Genomic DNA, 18,779 nt, shown 5'->3' on the forward strand with positions numbered 1-18,779 from the left:
TGACGGCCAACAAGTTCATACATTCTGCCCCTGCGTGAGAGGAGGTACCGCCAATATACAAACGATTGTTATGACTAAGCAGCATTTTTTGACACCACTCTCGCTAATACAGCCACTTCTAATCAGTAATATGTCTGATAAAAAGTTGCAAATGGCACTGGGGAAGAGGCCGAGGAGAAAAATGATTGGAAATTGTGCTAAATGGGTGAAATAATGGATACTATAGCAACAGACTCAGTGGGTTTTCCCTTTCGTTTTGCGGTTCTCTTTTTGTGAACTGATCCACTTACCTGAACAGCCAATCAGATTACGGGACACACCGCACTGACTAGAGCTCACTGACAGCTCTGACAATGCCCGACAGCCAACCATCAACCTAGTGTGTCAGGGACTTAAGAGGTCTTGAATACCACCAGAGAGGGTGTTCATATGAACATCGAAAACATGATCAATTTGAAGGCAGCAATCAGTAATTTCTAAAAAAAAAAAACATTCCCACCAACTGCTCCCTGTTTTTATTCACTTCTTTAACCACTCACCCCTTCCCTTCTCTCTGACAATCCTCCTCTACCCCCCTCCCTTTGTCAGATGATCGACATGATGTATTTTGTGATCATCATGTTGGTGGTGCTGATGAGTTTCGGAGTGGCGCGTCAGGCCATCCTCAACCCAAATGAAGACCCGTCCTGGATGCTAGCAAGGAACATCTTCTTCATGCCTTACTGGATGATCTACGGAGAGGTGTTTGCCGACCAGATTGACCGTAAGTTCAGGGCCAGAGCATCAGAGCTTTGGAATAAACTTATTTTTTCTTTAATTTCAGGGGAGAATAAAGAGAGATGCAAGTGATGTGACTGAATACGCACTTACCTGAGTGCAGAATTACATTTAATTTTCAGTCATTCCTCCACAGGTTAACACTGAGAGTTGTCCTTTTATAATACATTATTATCAAATACAAGAGAAGTTGCATCATATTAGTCATATCTGCATAATTTTTCCTTTCAAATTCTGTAGCTCCTTACATCAGGACATATTTTTTTACTGTCAGATTGTCTGGATCTTTTTTGTCTGTACGTTATTTCATACTTTGTAGACAAAGTGACATTTAACTCAATAAATCAAACATAGACTGTGAGCAGTGTCTGTGAGAAAATGTCTTGAGAGTGAGAGTGCATCCATGTGCTGTTCTGTTGTCTTTTTGGATGGTAGTGTATATGATGGTGTTTACAGAATGTGAGGAGTGGCCCAAAGAGAAGAGATCTGAAATAATGTTTTCATTCTTTGTTTCAGATATGCATAGTAGGAAGTTACAGCACAGGCTGAATGAAAAACTCTGGCTGGTCGAAAATTACTTTCGAACTCACGGAAGCTGGCGTAGTAATGGTGCATTCCACATTTTCCAGTGCAGTCAAAATCCCAGTAAATCAATACATACAGACGTCAATTTAACCACATCAACGTATCCCACCTCTCCTTCATCATCCTCACATTACCACCATGTCATACCCACTCCCACCACTAGAGGCCACTTGAGACAAAAGTGTGCATGCGGCTCCACACGCTCTAAGGTTAAAGTTGCGTTTGTCTGTTTGGTATCTTGGGTCAGCTACTGTATCTAAACAACACTTTACTTAAATATTGACAGAAGCTTGTTTTAGATAATTTAAACATAATGACAACCTGATTCATAAGGCTTCTCATCTTCTCCGAATCTTTGATTGACTGGTAGCTTGACCCAAGGCTGTAACTTGTAAGCAACTTTAACCTTACTAATTTTGGCACTGGCTGGCAAATGGCACTGTTATATGGCAGTAGCACTTTTTTCAAATGTGTTCTAATATTATGGTTTTGTCACGACTGTCATATCAAGAGGAACTATCAAAGTTTAAACTTTGATATTCCCTTGATGTTTCTTTCACCCGTTTTGTTTCTTGACTTTTAATTAGTTTCATTTGAAAAAGTGACCCTGCCATGTTAACACCGTCTGTCACATAAACCATGTCACCCTGCCCTTAATGCCCGCTCAGCTTCTCACTGGAGCAATGACAACATTGCCAAAATATTTCTACCAATATTTCCCCAACATTTAACATAAGCAAGCATTGAAATTTACATATGAATACCACAGCATACACGTAAATATACACACATCCACACCAAATATTTTAATCAGCCACCTTTCATCATCTATAATCTGTTTTTTCACGTGGTTCAGTTGTCAGAGTTTTTAATCCAAATTTTTTTAAAGGTAAAAATATTATTTTTTTTTAAATAGAAAAATTACTTCAGTTCTCTGTCTTTGGGCTGCATTGTGTGAATCAATTGAACATCAAGCAATGATGAGCATGACTAGAATGAATCTCAAAGGCAAACAAACCAAGAACAAATGCTGAATGTTCCCCAGATAAGCCGCAGCAACTGAACCATCACAGATGGAAAAAACATACTATGTATCCTAAATACATCTCAAATGATTTAGAGCAATCCACCCTTGCTGAATGAAGCTATGGCACACATATGTGACAATATATTTCAAACATGGACGTCATGTTTAAATATATTGGGAACACAGATTGTGATGACACATGATTAATGCATTTTTTTTGGTGTATTTTTGTTTTCAGATGCACATTTCTGAACATGAGCCCCAACCATTATAGTGTCCACTCGTTCCAGTCCCCACGCTAAGAAGCATAAAGACGAATTATGCTTCTTGTTTGTTTGCAAAATATGTAGTTGTGCATTTTGTTTGGTATTTTCAGGTCTGCTTGTCTCTTTGTTTGTTATTGTTTCTGTCTTGTACATCAGTGTACAGTATGTGCTTCAATGTTTTATGTTTATGTTATTTGCTTTGATTTTATTTTGCTGTTTTTTTTGTTTTTTTTACTGTATCTTTCATTTATGTTCTGTGTTTCCATGTCATCGTAATTCGTTGTGCATCTACAATTTCGACCAAAATATACACAATGTATTCACGTCTCTATCTGCAGACATTGTTAACCTTGTATTAACTTATATGTGTATGTATTTGTTTTGTGGCGGTGTGCAGCCCCCTGTGGGCAGAACATCACCACAGAGGATGGGGTGGTGGTGGCCCTGCCTCCCTGCAAGACCGGTGCCTGGATTGTCCCAGCCATCATGGCCTGCTACCTGCTGGTGGCCAACATCCTGCTGGTTAACCTACTCATAGCTGTGTTCAAGTACGTACACTATCTAATCAACACTGCGCTGCTTTACAGACACCTCAGGACCTGAAACACACATATTTTGGCAGAATTATAATAAAATAATGAAATAATATTGCATTTGTTGACACAACTGTATTGCTTTACTTCTCGAGATTTGTGTGTTTATATGTGAGAGAGCAAGAGATATGACAGTAGTTTCTGTTTGTTAAGACACTCACTAGAGGCTGCTAGCAAATTGTGTTAACAAAATGTGTTAGCACTTCTTCCACAGAGACATTATCATGCTAATGATCTGTTATTGTACATCTGAATAATCTTTGTAGCAAGGACGATCATCCTCTTCTTCACGTTTGTCAGGGTAATTACCAAAAAATGCACAATGGAATAAAAACAGCAGCTAAATTGAAGGTTTAATCTCATTACAGCAGCCATCGTCAGCTGCCGCATTCATTTCGATCTGCATACATGCTCTTCGTCCCTACTTGGCTGAGTGAAGGAATTAGTTCATTAATCTGTATACTATCTGAAGTAGTAATGATCTTTCTCAGTGCATGTAATATTTCATGGTTGGTGTGTTATTGTCCATCATAGTAATACATTCTTCGAGGTGAAGTCCATCTCCAACCAAGTTTGGAAATTCCAGCGATACCAGCTCATTATGACCTTCCATGAGCGCCCAGTCCTCCCTCCACCCCTCATCATCTTCAGTCATATAACGATGGTCCTCAAGCATCTGTGTTGTCGCTGGCGCAAGCATGACGATGACGAGAGGGACTACGGACTGAGTGAGTGGCAGAACATGAACAAGTCTGATAACTCAATTTAAAGTTATTTTCAGTTCTCTGTTTTTAGTGCTATAACTGTGCTATATATATTTTGGATTTCAACTTTTGCTATTATTGTACAACCAATCAACCTTTTTCAAACTCTTTCGTCTGCAGAACTTTTCATCACCGAGGATGAGCTTAAGAAAGTCCACGATTTTGAGGAGCAATGCATAGAAGAGTACTTCAGAGAGAAAGATGACCGATTCCACTCCTCTAACGATGAGAGGATCAGAGTCACTTCTGAAAGGTCAGACATAGTATCACATCTGTCTGCACTAAGGCTTTCAGTCTGTGGGTAATTGGTATATAAATAAGTCCAGTGCTCTGTCTACCAGGAAAGAGGAGACGTACTCTTCATAGGTTGTAGTGCATATTTTGATTATATAATTTTTCTTCTTGTCTTTATGATGATGCATACAGTGCATGAACACACAGCTGAAATGTTTAAAGGAACACAAATGACCAAACTGCTGAATTACTTCTTTTTATAATTAGACTGTGACTGACTAAATGGGCCACAGCACAGGACAAAACCAATTATCTGCTCACCCTCAAGCCGATGGAGAGTTGGGGGGAGTTTTGTAGTCAACATAACATTTCTGGAGCTTCACAGCAAAACAGCATTGCAGTATTGCAATACTCTAAATAGCTAAAGTAGATGTGGACTTCTTGTAATGCGTAAAAATGGACTGAAAAAAGAACATAAAATGGCACCCACTTCAGGCAGAGTGTGTGCTAACGCTTTTTTAAAACAAGTCCCCATCTACTTCAATTGTTTAGGAGAATGCTGTGGACTACAAAAACACATGACCTTATGTCGGCATGCGGGTGATAATGACTGAATTTTCTTTTTTGGATGAACTTATCCTTTAATGCACAAGCCCTCAATTTACATAGATCATTGGTGGTGAACTAAGTAGAAAGTTTACTCAAGTTTTGACACTCCAAACCACAGTGTATTCAGTCACTTGTATCTGTATTTGCTTGTTTGTCATATACCATTCAATTTCTGAATGCGATCTTGCTGTTTTCTCAGTTTTTTTCTTTTTCTGTCAGTGTGGTGGTCTCTCTCTGCCATTGTCCCATGCTATTCTCCACCCTCCAGTGCTTTTAATCTTTCATTGATTTCTTCTCTTCTTGATCAGGGTGGAGAATATGGCAATGCGTCTGGAGGAAGTCAATGAACGTGAACACTTCATGAAAGCTTCACTGCAGACTGTTGACATCCGTCTGGCCCAAATGGAGGAGCTGATTGGACGTATTGCCGTAGCACTGGAGCGTGTGACAGGTGTTGAACGTGGAGAGGTCAACAAAGTACGTTCCCGGACTTCATCTGACTGTACAGATTCAGCATACATACTCCGCCAGGGTGAGTGCCCAGACGCAGCATACATCCTCCGTCAAAGCAGCTTTAACAGCACAGAAGGGAACGCCTACCGCCTGCAGGAGGCCCTGGAGGGAACAGCGGAAGGCTCAATGTCCCCTCCTTCTCCTACTGGCATGGCTACACGGACAAGAAGCCACTCATTTTATGTTGGAGGCGGTCGTGGTGGCGAACGTTCAAGTGGAGCCGAACGAGCAGAGAGCTTCTTCAAGGAACGCTCACTCAGTCTCCACCGAGCCAACAGCTCACAATCAGTGTCCTCAGGTGCCGCCCCCAAGGAGTCTAAGCCCCTCCCCCTGGCGACGCTGTCGGTCTCCCAGCAGCACCGTCCATCGTCATGCATCGATATCTATGTCTCAACTTCTGAGGAGGTGGGTCCTGCAGAGGTCTTTCTGGATCCTCTCCGTATGGTCCCACAACTCCAGAGAGACTCCTCGCTGCAGTCAGATATCATGGAGACGGTGCTGCCAGGAGGCCGGGACTTCAGCAGCGTCGCCACCAGCGGTATGGGCGACAGGCACTCGGAGGGTGGTGCAGGCAGCAGCGGAACAGCTGGAGCTATGTTTGATGACAGTGCAGCTGCTGATTTGTCATTGTGCTCAGCCCACCTCTTACCAGACACCACTTTACCTCCTTGGGACATAGAACCATCCCCACCTCCCTCAGCAGGGCTGCTTGAGCGCTCTAAGAGCAGCCGCTACCTCTCCACAGCAGGCACATCTTTTCTGGATGAGCCCCCTCTGGTCAAGTCCCACAGCCTCATGTTCACACCAAGAGGCTGCTACAGCGGACTAGGGGCAGGAGTCCAGGTAAAAGCTGCAGAGTATACCAGCATCACTGACTGCATTGATACGCGCTGTGTCTCAGCTCCATACACTCCTGCAGAACGCTCAAACTCCCCCGGAGGATCCACCTCATTCCCCTTTGATAAGCCGTCAGACATTGTTTCCTCTCATCCAGAGAGAGAGGCAGAGCTTAGTCATACAGAGTCTGATCCAGAGGACCCTGAGGACCTGATCCCGGCCCCTGATACCCCTCGTCTAGGGGGGCTTAGTGGGCCCAGTGGGGCCCCTCTCTGCTCCCCCTTCTCCAGGCTGGAGCGAGCAAACAGCTGCTCCTCAGATGACTCCCATCCTTCCCTCACACTGGCCCCTCCACAACGGAAGAGCCTGTCGGTGAGTGAGAGGATGGAGAGGGGACCGGGTCTGGGGGCAGACAGGGGGCCTGGGCCGGGGGGCCGGGGTCTGGCAGGAACCAGAAACCCCTTCCTCAGGAGCAAGTCTGGAGCAAGGCCTGATACAGCCAAGACTGACAGCCTATCTATGAGGAAGTTGGCCACTCCGTCGGCTTTCCGCAGCTTTGATAGACAAAACTACACGTGACAGTAACACTGGTCAGCACACTCACACATATTGTTAGGACCAGGGAGGAAACCTGAGAGGGCTGAGGGTGAAAGTGAAAGCAGGGTGAAGTTGCCCATAGATAGAAAAGATGATAAAGGTTTATTGATAGTCAGTGCTGGGGGGCAACTTTACCCTGGATCAGAAGTCAGGATGAATAGATGGGAGATGTAGGGGTCCTACTGTACACCAGTCAAAAACAAAGAGCTATGAATCTAGAGTAGTTTTTACCTCCTCTTGTAGCTAAGTAACTCTCAATGGGGTGTTATGGCAATGAAAGGTGTATTTGTACTGTATGTTCCACCCACCAACCTTTACGTCAAGTAGACATCTGTCACTGTGTTACATCACATATCAATCATGTTAGTCAGAGAAAGTATACTGTTACTCCTCTTAGCTGCGTTATATGGTAGAAACTGTTTAGTCTGTTTGACAAAGAGAGCGGAGAAAGAAAAAACAGCCACTTCATTTTGTCATTTTGTCTTAGCATAGAGTCCTTACTGTTGCAAAACGTTTGCTTTAAATACATTTTTCTCTTTTCATATAACTCCACTCGCAAACAGAAAGAAGTTTTTGGCTGCTTCTTTAAAGGAATCAAAGTGTTTGGAACCATCAGGGACTTTTTCTCCTCTTGGTTGCACTGGAAATGATTGCAGTAACATGGCAACAACTTACCTCTGGATACACAAGTACAGTACACCTTTCAAATAATCACCAATTATCTTTTTTTTTTTTCAGAAGAATATCGATTTTGCCTTTAATTGTATTTGTAGCATAATTTCTCTACAAAACTGTTTTTATTTCATTTGTCAGTTCAGCTAGAAAGAGAAAGCAGTGTTTGAACGTACTTCAGTCAAAAGGTCACTCAGTCACATGTTGCTGTTAAGTGGAACAGATAAAACTGGCTTTAATTAGCCATGTGACCAGAGTGACATAAATAGAGACTAGCAGGTGACAGCACTGAGTCAAGGCATGCATCTACAACAGGAAAGGGAAGGAAAGGAGATAGAAGAGTTTAATCAAGTCAATCATATTTACATGTCTGCACACACACAAGAACACAAGAGAAAGTTTCAGACCTGATCCCTGAGAGCTTTAACAAGTGCAATTGCAAAAACACAGGACAAGAGGGCGCTGTGAGCCTACTTCAGAAGCAATGCTTGCTGAGTGAACCTGATGTGAGCCTTCTTTGCCTGCACCCGACACCAAAAATCCTTACACTCAACCAATCGTTGCTCTCTTGGCACCCAACCCTCCTCCTCCTTTAGGTTTCTACAGTGGCATTACGTTGCAATGGTTTAACATCCACCTACACCTAATGGATCCGTCCTTCATCTATTACATAACTGTCATTCATTTTCTTTTTTCCTCCTTTATTTATTTATTTATTTATTTTTTAAATTGCATTGAAAGCCAGCCACTGCAAAAGGAGACTTTAAAAGACGGTCATTGCCCGATGACTAAAGCCCATTATAAAACAGGTCAAGAAGAGTTCCTGAAGAAAAAGGGATGAGTTTATTTTTTAAAAAGCTTGAAATAAGCTGTCAAGTATATGCATTCTAGCTGAGATATAAGAAAGCATTTTAAGTGACATGAAGGCGGAAACATGGGGATATTATTATGAAAAAATGAAAGCCAGATCAGTGTTTTAAAATCTCTCATTTTTTATTGTAACGGGAAAAATGTGGGTGGAGGAAGATGCCCTTCTCTGATAGCTTTGTAAAGATAAGATAGGTGAAATTAATAGAATTCTTACTGATTTTTTTATGTTTGTTTTATATTTCCTCACTATTACATTTCAGTTTAATAATCATGTTGCATTTATTTTGAGATTGATTCTATTTATTGACATTTTCTTGCTCATTATTGATAATTACAGTAAATGCCTGTTTGAATTACGAAATCAATATTTATATCTTCTCAGTGATATTTTTGTCGAATTTTAAGTATTTTCTAATTAAGCTTTTAAATTTAATAAAAGATGACCATCGACATGCACTAAATGCTGATGTATTATATTATTTATTAAATATAGAATTGTCTAATATACTGTACATTTCAATCATATTTAAAGTATTTAAAGTAGTTTTTATTGTATGTTTTATCAAGACGCTTATGAGAATTTTCTAATGTAAAGTTGACATGGCAATACGCAGTTGCCCGTATACCAAACTTAGGGTGCCTTTTGGGCATGGATGGAGTATGTGGGGACTGAAGTGATTCAGAAATCTGTGAAACATCTCCTTTTGTTTTTCTTCTTCCGAATCATAGAGCCCAAATATCTGTGATTATTTTTTTCAACATGTGGCTTCTCCATAGATCTTTGTTGTTCTCTTTAAAGACATCTGATGTACAGAGTGAGGGGAATTTTGTCATAAGTAAACTGTTTCATTGCCTGTATGGACATTTATTTGAATCCCACAAAATACGTAAATAGAACTCAGTGAGAATGCTAGTTTCATAGCTGAAGATACAAATATATTTGCACATTAAACTGAGACATGCAGCTGAGGGCAAAGCATCACCAGAGGTTTGGTGCTGTGGTTTTTATCATATGACTTATCTGTGTCACATCTCTCTTCATATACCCACTAACCCTGACCCAGACCAGAGAAGTACACATCCACAGAGTTTGGGGACTTTCTAGATTTTAAAATAAATGGTCGAAAATGAACAAACAGAGGCTGAGATATCTAGACTTTTGGAGGGAATTCAGACCCGGTATTAACATCTGTCCTAAGTTAGCCGATCACAAGTGTATAGCTTTACGTCCGTCAATGTGGTCACATGCGTTCAAGACCACCTCTGAATAATTGGATCTCAAATGCATCTTCAATGCATCTTGAGCTGTCAACTTGTGATTGGATCACTCAGGACACATGTTGATACCAAGTGTGAGCAGCCTGTTAGTCAGTATTGGTCAAGCTTCAAAAACACTGGAGCCTAAAATTGCCATAGTGCAACTCAGTAGATTCCTTTGATGGACCTTCTTTTTCTGTAAAACTTCACTCTCATCTTTCAAACTTTTGGCCCCCAGATTATAAAGCAGGCTATCTGTTTAATATTTTAAAGGTCCAATTTGTAAAAGAGTTTATTGTCGAGTCTCATAACCAACTCGTCAAATACTGATGCTTTGGGTTGCCGGCCGGCCCGACCTACTGACCGAAAGCGCCAGTATTTGACGAGTTGGGAATGCTACTCAACAGTCAACTGTTTTTAGAAATTGGACCTTTACGTCTCGAGCAAAATAACCTGAAAATAACCTAATTGTCTCAGCCCACTGATGCATACAAAGGATCAGATTTGCAATTTCCTCAAGAAATATGTGGGTTCAGGTATGAATTAAAAAGGAAAGGTTGACCCCAAGACAATGCTCAGGGACAATGTTACCCCAGATGCAAGGCTGTAAGTATATCATTGTGGAAAGAAAGATGGAAATACAAAAAGAAATAGATTTGAATTTGTTCTCCGCAGACAGCCTCTAATATAATCACTGTGCTTTCTGAGTCTTTGAGGATTGTAGGGAAATCTCTGTATTTTGTGCTCTATGTCTTCAGGAATGGCAATAGAATATGAATGAATGTCTTCATACCTGATCGACTGACATTGTTCACCCGCAGGAGTTTAAGTTCTTTAACAGTTGCTGAGCCAAACCAAACTTTGCCAAACCAAATGGAAATGAGCTGAGTTGTGCTCTGCTGACCTGTTGTCTACACAGCTGTGGCACCAACCAAAGGTCGTACAGCTCAACTCAGGTTTGTACACATAATTACGAAAACAGACCCTCCTATTTGACCTACTGTGATAGCAAATCAATTGTATTTTTTATTGTGAGATAGCATACATATCCATGACACTTCTAAACTCGTGAGAACATGATTCTAGAAATGGTTTTGTGATTTGTTGACATGGCTGTTGTGGAAGGTCTCGACAGGAAGCGTGGGTGTATGTGTGTTTGTGAGAGTAAGTTAACTGCGTGTGAATCCGGAGATGTAGGTGAGACCAATAACGGGGAGGCATGGCAACACAACACAACCTAACAAAATGTCGATGTACAGTATTTTTAAATATTTTCCTATACTGTATCGTACAGTTTTGTGGAATCATGAGCTTATGATGATAATCAACAGATCTGCTTTCCTCCCATGACCTCCGTCGTGAGCTAGAAGAGAGTTTCACGCACATGTTTTTTCTGCAATAACTGCTGATGTTGCTTTACAACAGAAAAGGGACTTAACCCCCCTACTGGTCACACTTTATTTAATGTCCTTCAAATGCATGCAGTTCTTCCACTCAGAGTGTACAGAGACGACCTATAAAGATGACTGAGAGAAAGATAGAGAGAGATTATAATATGAAATCAAAGTAGTGAGTATTTGGATGCAAATACAAATCTGTATTCTTCAATGTGAATAGGATCATGTCTGGCATGCATTGTTAAATAAAAAAACTACATAGATTGGTACGCCTGTGTCTCGCCTGTTTTTACTCCACCAGGATTGTCTTTTTTTTTTACATTTTATTTTAGCTCTTTCCACTTCTTCAGCAGACTCAGTAAAAGGTTCATAAAAACAAACATCTCCCAGTCATTTGTTAAAATCTCTGTTTATTTATGGAGCACATTTATAAACAACAAACGCTGACCAAAGTGCTTTGCATAGAGATTGAACAAAACACAAGAATTTCCAAATGAACACACAGTAATTAAAGTAAAACAATCAATACACAAACATCATTCCAGAAAAGAACAAAATAAAAATGAAACCCAAAGACTGCTCATAGAATACAACATTTTGGAGCCACATTCTGCAGCCATGTTGGTTCTGACCCACAGAGGTTTCAAACGTGTACATATGGCATGGCGGTTTCAGCAGGTTACAGTAATGATAGAGAGATAAGCAGGGAGGTGTTTCTGTGACACAAACTTACACAGAGGAAGAGGCCGAGAGAAAAAGAGCCTGTTGGACTAAACATCAGGAACATCTGCATTTCTTTGACCCCTTAATGTGAGCGACAAACTGAGGCCGAGAGCTGTTAACCTCGTCGCTGTAAAACTCATTAAACATCAAACACACACGGTCTGTAATCTGTCGAGTAATGAGGCACATGAGACAAGTTGTGCTGCAGTTAATGCAGGACAGCAGGCCTCCCCCCTGCCTGCTGGTGAGATGAGTGGGACAGGTGCTGCTGGATGGACAGTCCTTTTTAAAACTTGTCCCACAGCCATTAACACCAACTAGCCTTTAAATTGTGTTGTAAAATGTGTAGTTTGTATTATTTAAACATTATTCTTTTTCAATACATGTGCCACTTTTGACAGCATATTCGTTATAAATGATTGTTTTATAAAGTCACTTCTTCATAGCTGTGGTCCTGAGCTCTGACTCTGGCCTGTGTGTGAAACAACCAGTAAACACCTGGGCGTCGGTTTACTAAATTCAAATAGCTCAGAAACTGAAAATCACCACTTCTGCATTTAGGCGTGTGTTGCTTCGCAGAGATTTGGTTTCATCCTGCTTTATGGACACAATAAAATCAACACGTGCCTGCACCACCTGTATTATAATGCAATCAGCGCAGTAGCACTGTGAGTAATTTTGCTCATTTGTCAGGCTTACAACCAGTGACGCATCCAGACATTTTTGACTGTGCAAGGGTGGGAAGTACCTGCACATTAACACGCATGTCAGAATACTCCTTTGTATAAAATGTTGTCATACCAATCAGATTCTTTAAAGGATAAGGTCATCCCAAAATGAAAATTCAGTCATTATCTTCTCATATCCATACCGATGGAAAGTTTTATAGTCCATAAAACATTTCTGGAGCTTCACAGCAAAAGAGCATTGCATCATTCTCCTAAACAACTGAAGTGGATGGGGACTTGTTATAAAACATAAAAAAAACAAAACATAAAATAGCACCCTGCAGCTTGTCCTGCGTAATCCATGTATCTAGAACCCCTAAGATCCCAAAATGATTTGAAAAGATGTTAATTTACACCCCTGGTGTGGTTGAGCTTGTGCACCCACTTCAGACGGTGTGCACACTAACACTTCTGGCTTAGTAGCAACAGTGAAGATTTATGCTTTAAAAAGGGTGTGTATAATGTCTTTTCAAATCAGTTTTACCTCATGGGCAGCTTCACACAAAAGAAAACATTGCACATTCACAAATAAATTCACAGTATAAAGTAGCAACAAAATAAATAGGCATGTGTGGACAAAATATTGGATTGACAAAATTGTGCAAAACTTAAAAGGAAAGTCTCAAAAGTTTGCTCGAACTGAGGCAAAAAGCCCAGAATGTTTTAGGATAATTGTTTTGAAAAGAAGTTATTCACACCCTTTTTATAAGCTGTATAAAATTTCACTGTAGCTGCTAAGCTACAGCATTAGCGCACTCCCCTTCTAAAGTTGTAGCATGAGCTCGATCACATCACACGTGTATATAACATCTTTTCAAATCCTGTGCCACCCCAGGCCTCCCTCTGGCTGTGCCTCCCCTTACAATGTTCTATTTTTGTTGATCTTTGTGGGGGAAACAAATGTTGATTCACTAAATAGATTGATATGATTGAGCTGAAGTAAGGACAGGGGTAACACTCAATATAATACTTAATAATAGAAGAATACTCATGACTTGAGTAGAGGAGTACTTTACTTGAGTATTTCCATTTTTCTGCTACTTATACTGCCTCTCCACTACATTTTGGAAGGAAACATTGCACTTTTTACTCAGATATTTTAAGACTTTTACTCAAGTATTATTCATATGGGTGACTTTTACTTTTACCAAAGTAATATGTTAACATAATATCTACTTTCACTCACTCTATAATAGTGTTAGATGAGTAATGGTTGTAATGCTGTAGCTGTAGTGGCTAATTTAAACCAGTCTCCTTAACTCGTTCAATGCTCACACTGCATTATATTACAGGATCATAAGCGGTGTGAGGCCTGTCTGTGGAGTCATATAAGGGCGCGTGGCGGCGGTGGTGCGTCAGCCCTAACTCCGCACGTGGAAGGGAACATTCTGTACCGGGATCATGCGCGTGCCCCTCCCCTCTGTCACAGCACGCGCACAGTGCAAGCGCCACATCTTTGACACGTTCACCACATCATGTCAGCACAACAACATGACCCAGATGCACCGTGCACTCCTGAACTTGTCTGAGGGGTTGAAGCGGGGGAGCGGCGAGGAGGAGGGCGAAGAGGCGCCTCCTCTTCCAGGGAATGTTTACAGCTCTGCTGCTGAAGGAGGAGCTGGAGGGGGCTGCTGCAGGAAACTACAAGAAACATCTTTTTTTTCCCCCAACCTTGATTTTTTTTTTTTTCCTGGAAAACTTTGGGGTTCTGCCACTGAGTCGCGCACAAGTGGAGGCGGAGTAGCGGGGCGAGACGATCCAGGAAAAGGGCGAGAGTTCCCCGCATCTGTTGTGCGCAAATAGGGACTTCTTGTTTTTCCTCTCCTTGAACATTTCCTCAGGCACATTTTGTTTTATATCATGTCAGCATCGACAATAATAAATGCAGTAGTCACAGCAGTGAGTCACTGCAGAGCAAACAGGGTTCAGCTTCAGCTGAAGAGCTGAGAGGCGTGGCTCCCCTCTGCCTGTTGTGAAATGTTGCTGTGTTGTGACATTCCCACAGTTTGAAATGTATACAGCAGTGAAGTATCTTTGAGGGGAAACAGTGACATATGATTGAGTCATGTGCTGTGAAGACGCAGGAAAACACTTTTCAGCTCTGTGTCTGAATCACTGTATTTTCGTATGAACAGCCCCGGGGAGGAACATGTATCCGAACACACAGTTCACGTCCTGAAGCAGCATTGCTCAATCCCAGCCCACTCTGGGTTCAATAGAATTTTCTAGGAACTTTACCCATGAATGAACCACCCACTGCACTGAGAGCACTTTTTTTTTTAGCAGAGGGTCTGGTTACACAGGCTGGCTGCATTATAGCCTCTCCTGCAGACTGCATATAGGCCTGTATGAAGTATCTCTATACAAGATCAGCAGATCCACTTAACATTTATGATAATGTAGCTTATTATAACACATGCAACTGCATTATAAGACCTTGATCTACTGTATCCATGTTCCATGTAAGGCTATCTATCTATCTATCTATCTATCTATCTATCTATCTATCTATCTATCTATCTATCTATCTATCTATCTATCTATCTATCTATCCTGCCTGAAGTGAAAAAAACACCTTTTCAAATCAATTTGTGATCCAGAAAAAACGTTAATTACACCTTTGGCGCACAGTCGAGTTTGTGCACGCACCTCATTCGGGATGCAGGCTAATGCTTTCAACCTTTAAATAAAGTAAGGGTCTACTTCTAAACATCACAGGGTGCAGACAGGCCATCACAGTATCTGTTGATCCTGACTCCATTTTAAAACCTTGAGAAAGAGGTTCCAGGTCTCTGCAAAACTGTCTGTCTTGGGCTCAAGCCTGATCTTCTGGACTCTGACTTGTCCTCCTCTGAGAAGAGATGGATCATCTTGGCTTTTTATAACAGCTAAATGGATACTACTGAGACTTTGGAGAGAAAAACACCCACACCCTTATGAAGAATGGATCACTACAATGGCACAAGTGGCTGCTTATGAGAGAGTGACAACTTCTCTGTTGAACAAGCTCGATCACTATGTGATTACATGGGGACCCTTTACTGGCTGGTTACACAAAACTTAAAGGTCAACCCTATTAACTAAATGTCTGCTGTGCATAATCCAGGGGAGGATGCCAGTATGAGAGTATATGTTTGTCTTTGTGTTATTTTATTTGTTCTTTTCCATTTCCTTGTTTGCTGAGAGAAAGTGCATTGAGGCAGGAAGAAACAGAACTGCAGCCTTGTTGAAAGAACGTCTCTAATTAAATGGGTGGGTATACTGGTGTGGCAGGATTAAGAAACACATTACGCTCTGATGGTTCATACATCAAAAAATAAAAAAAATAAAAAACCAAAACAAGTATGAGTCACTGCAGAACTCCTCGTTCCTGTCTACCTTTGTGCTCCACTCAAACTGTCTCAAAAATAGAAATCGTGATGATATTCTGGTGTGTCACTGTGACACTGAACATCACGGAGAGAAGAAAAGCTGTGATTTTCTTGTCCTGTCTCAAAAAACAAAACGCCATGTCTAAATATTTAAATCCCATGAGATGCAACACTACACACACACCTGTCAACATGTTCCTTTACCCGAAACAGATACAGAACAGTCATAAAAACATTACAGAAAGCCATAACCACACTATCCACTCTCTGCTAATACAATCTCACAACCTTTCATGCATTTAGGTAGAGCATTTTTTATTTGATTTATATTTATATCATTGTGATACATGCCTTTATATTGTAATCTGTTGGTACATTCATGCTTGTAATGCTTTATGACTGTAATCATCAAACATCTCTATGCATTAACAAGACCTCTTACATTGAGGATGCAGATATTGTTATGCTAATGTCAGACACTAAAGGATAAGTTCAACAAAAAATGAAAATTCAGTCATTATCTACTCACCCCCTTTCCAATTGAAAGTCGGGTGAAGTTTCGTCGTCCACAAAATATTTCTAGAGCTTTGCAGCAAAACAGCGTTGCAGCATTCTCCCAAACAACTGAAGTGGATGGGGACTTGTTTTAAAACTTAAAAAAAAAAAAAAACATGAAATGGCTCTGCACCGCTCATCGGGCATAATCCATAATCCAATCTTAAATTGATTTGAAAAGACGATATTTACACCCTCGACGAGCGTTCAAGCTTGTAAACTCACTTCAGACAGAGTGCTTGCTAACGCTTTTAGTTTAACAGCTACAGTGAAGATTTCCTCTTTCAAAAGGGTGTGAATAAAGTCTTTCCAAATCAATTTTAAAACCTCAGGGCTTGGTTACCTCAGACTTGGCTTACGCAAGACGAGCAGCTGTACAGAGCCCTTGATTTAACCTTTTAGTTGTTTTTTCTCCATCCACTTCAGTTGTTGAGGAGAACGCTGCAGCGCTGTTTTGCTGCGAAGCTCCAGAAATGTTTTGTGTTTCTACAGAACTTCACCTGACTTTCCTTCAGCATGATTGTGAGTAGATAATGACTGAATTATCATTGTTGGGAATTAAATGGGAAGAAAGGGATTCATTATGATACCAGTTTGCTGTTGCAAGGTGACATAGCTAAATTAACATTACACTTACACTTCATATATCTGTTTCTCTTGCTAAGAAAACACTGTTATACAATGCCAACATGGACATACCTGATACACGGTGTCAAGCGAGGGTGCATTGGCACAGAGAGTTCAAGTGTGCCTTAGAGGACCGTTGAGGACTGCGCTAATTTGGGATCAGAGCGTGGTTGTGAAACTGGGACACAAAGTGAGACCTGTCCACATCTGAAGCTTTATGGGCCACAGTGGCTGGGTCGTGTTTTCACCTGAGAAAACAAAACGTGCATCTCTCTCTTAAAGCTCTAAATTCAGAAGCACTAGCTCTGGTGTGATGCCAATACTCACTGCTAATAATGTGGATGTCAGTATCAGTTGTCCACCTTTGCACACAGGATTCATACTGGTAGAATTAAAGGAGAAACCACCAGAAACGTACGGTCCACAGATGACCTTATGCAGCATAAAGCACACGGGCCGCATGCATGGTTTGACCTTCACTGATTGATAACAGCAGGGCAAATACTTTTGCAGCTGTAGGCGGAACATTCAGCAACACAAGCCACAACTGGCCTCTTTATGAATCATACAACAATCAACATACACACACGCACATGACATGGTCAGTGTGGCTTGTGGTGCATCTAATTTATCATCACAGAGACTGTAAATTGTGGCGGCTGGTTTTCACTGCATGCACGTGAGCAATCATACAGTCTATTGTTGTTTTCTCTTATTCTCGCACACAAAGGATGTGCATTTCCTGCAAGTCAACATGATCCTGCTTATGCTGGGCTAAAAATTCAATAAAATCTGTTATTTTATCTCTCAGCAAGTTATTTTATTTTACAAATATGAAAGTGTTAACATATGTATTTATGAAAATATACAATAAATAGGCAGGTTTCTCTAACATGAGGCAACAGTGTGGGCCGGGCCTGTAGGCGTGCCATGTTGAGTCAGTGTACCCCTGTTGTCATGTTGCATTCGAGTGCCTCTTCAAAGCATGTCGTAATTATGAGTTGCGTATGGTGGGAAATGGAAAAATGGACCTGGTGATAGGAATTTCTAGCAGACGAGAAACATAAGTGCTTTGAATTGCTATTGAAGAATTAAACCGACAAAAGTGTAAACAATAAGATGATAAAATGAATGGGATTAAATTTAATGACAGTTTTCTGCTCTAAATCCCCCCACATTGACCTATCAATAAACATCTCATAACCTTTCAGCAGTGTTTAATTTTCCCATTTTTTTTGCGTCAAAGTGTGAAAGGATCAGGTAGTAAACTAATTGTAAATCAAGCTGTAATTCCATCACTGAAATTCAGAACGCATTAGTAAAATCAACGTAAATAAGAGAATCCTTTATTATTCCCATAACGGGGAAATTTGTATTGTTAAAGCAGCAAAAGGGATAGCAACATAGAGATGAGCATTACAAAACAATAAATAATAAATAACTAAAAAAGCTACTTATGAACAAGAGGCATATAAGACAGTTGGAACAATATAAACAATTTATATTGATGGGACATTGCTGTATACAGACTAACAACAAATCCAGATCACTGAACTGAAATCATAATAGAATTATTAGAATTATTCAATTATGATCAACTGCAAGTTATTTTGCATCTTTAACTCAAACTCTATTATAAAATTTAAATTTAACTCAAACGCTATGTTTAAAGTTATAACATTCAATAAAAAGACATTTTATAATAAATGTTGTATATATTTTGGATTCATATACTATAATATATTTCCCATCTCTGAGTACGTAGTCATTTTAGCTG

At 40.6% G+C, this 18,779-nt stretch overlaps 1 protein-coding gene across 2 annotated transcripts in view; it reads left to right on the forward strand.

Annotated features, from left to right (window-relative positions):
* trpm3 (transient receptor potential cation channel, subfamily M, member 3) overlaps nt 1–6,784 on the forward strand; it is a 167,095-nt gene extending 160,311 nt beyond the window's left edge. Inside the window, exons 22-27 of one of the 2 annotated variants that reach the window (XM_073466053.1) lie at nt 589–763; nt 1,294–1,422; nt 3,053–3,203; nt 3,783–3,976; nt 4,133–4,265; nt 5,164–6,784. In XM_073466053.1, the coding sequence (XP_073322154.1) occupies nt 589–763; nt 1,294–1,422; nt 3,053–3,203; nt 3,783–3,976; nt 4,133–4,265; nt 5,164–6,784 (2,403 nt within the window). The remainder of the gene's footprint in view (nt 1–588; nt 764–1,293; nt 1,423–3,052; nt 3,204–3,782; nt 3,977–4,132; nt 4,266–5,163) is intronic. The other variant, XM_073466054.1, reaches the window with a different exon arrangement.
* Nucleotides 6,785–18,779: the final 11,995 nt, after the last annotated feature.

The sequence above is a fragment of the Pagrus major genome, chromosome 5, assembly GCF_040436345.1.
Source record: "Pagrus major chromosome 5, Pma_NU_1.0".
NCBI lineage: Eukaryota > Metazoa > Chordata > Actinopteri > Spariformes > Sparidae > Pagrus > Pagrus major.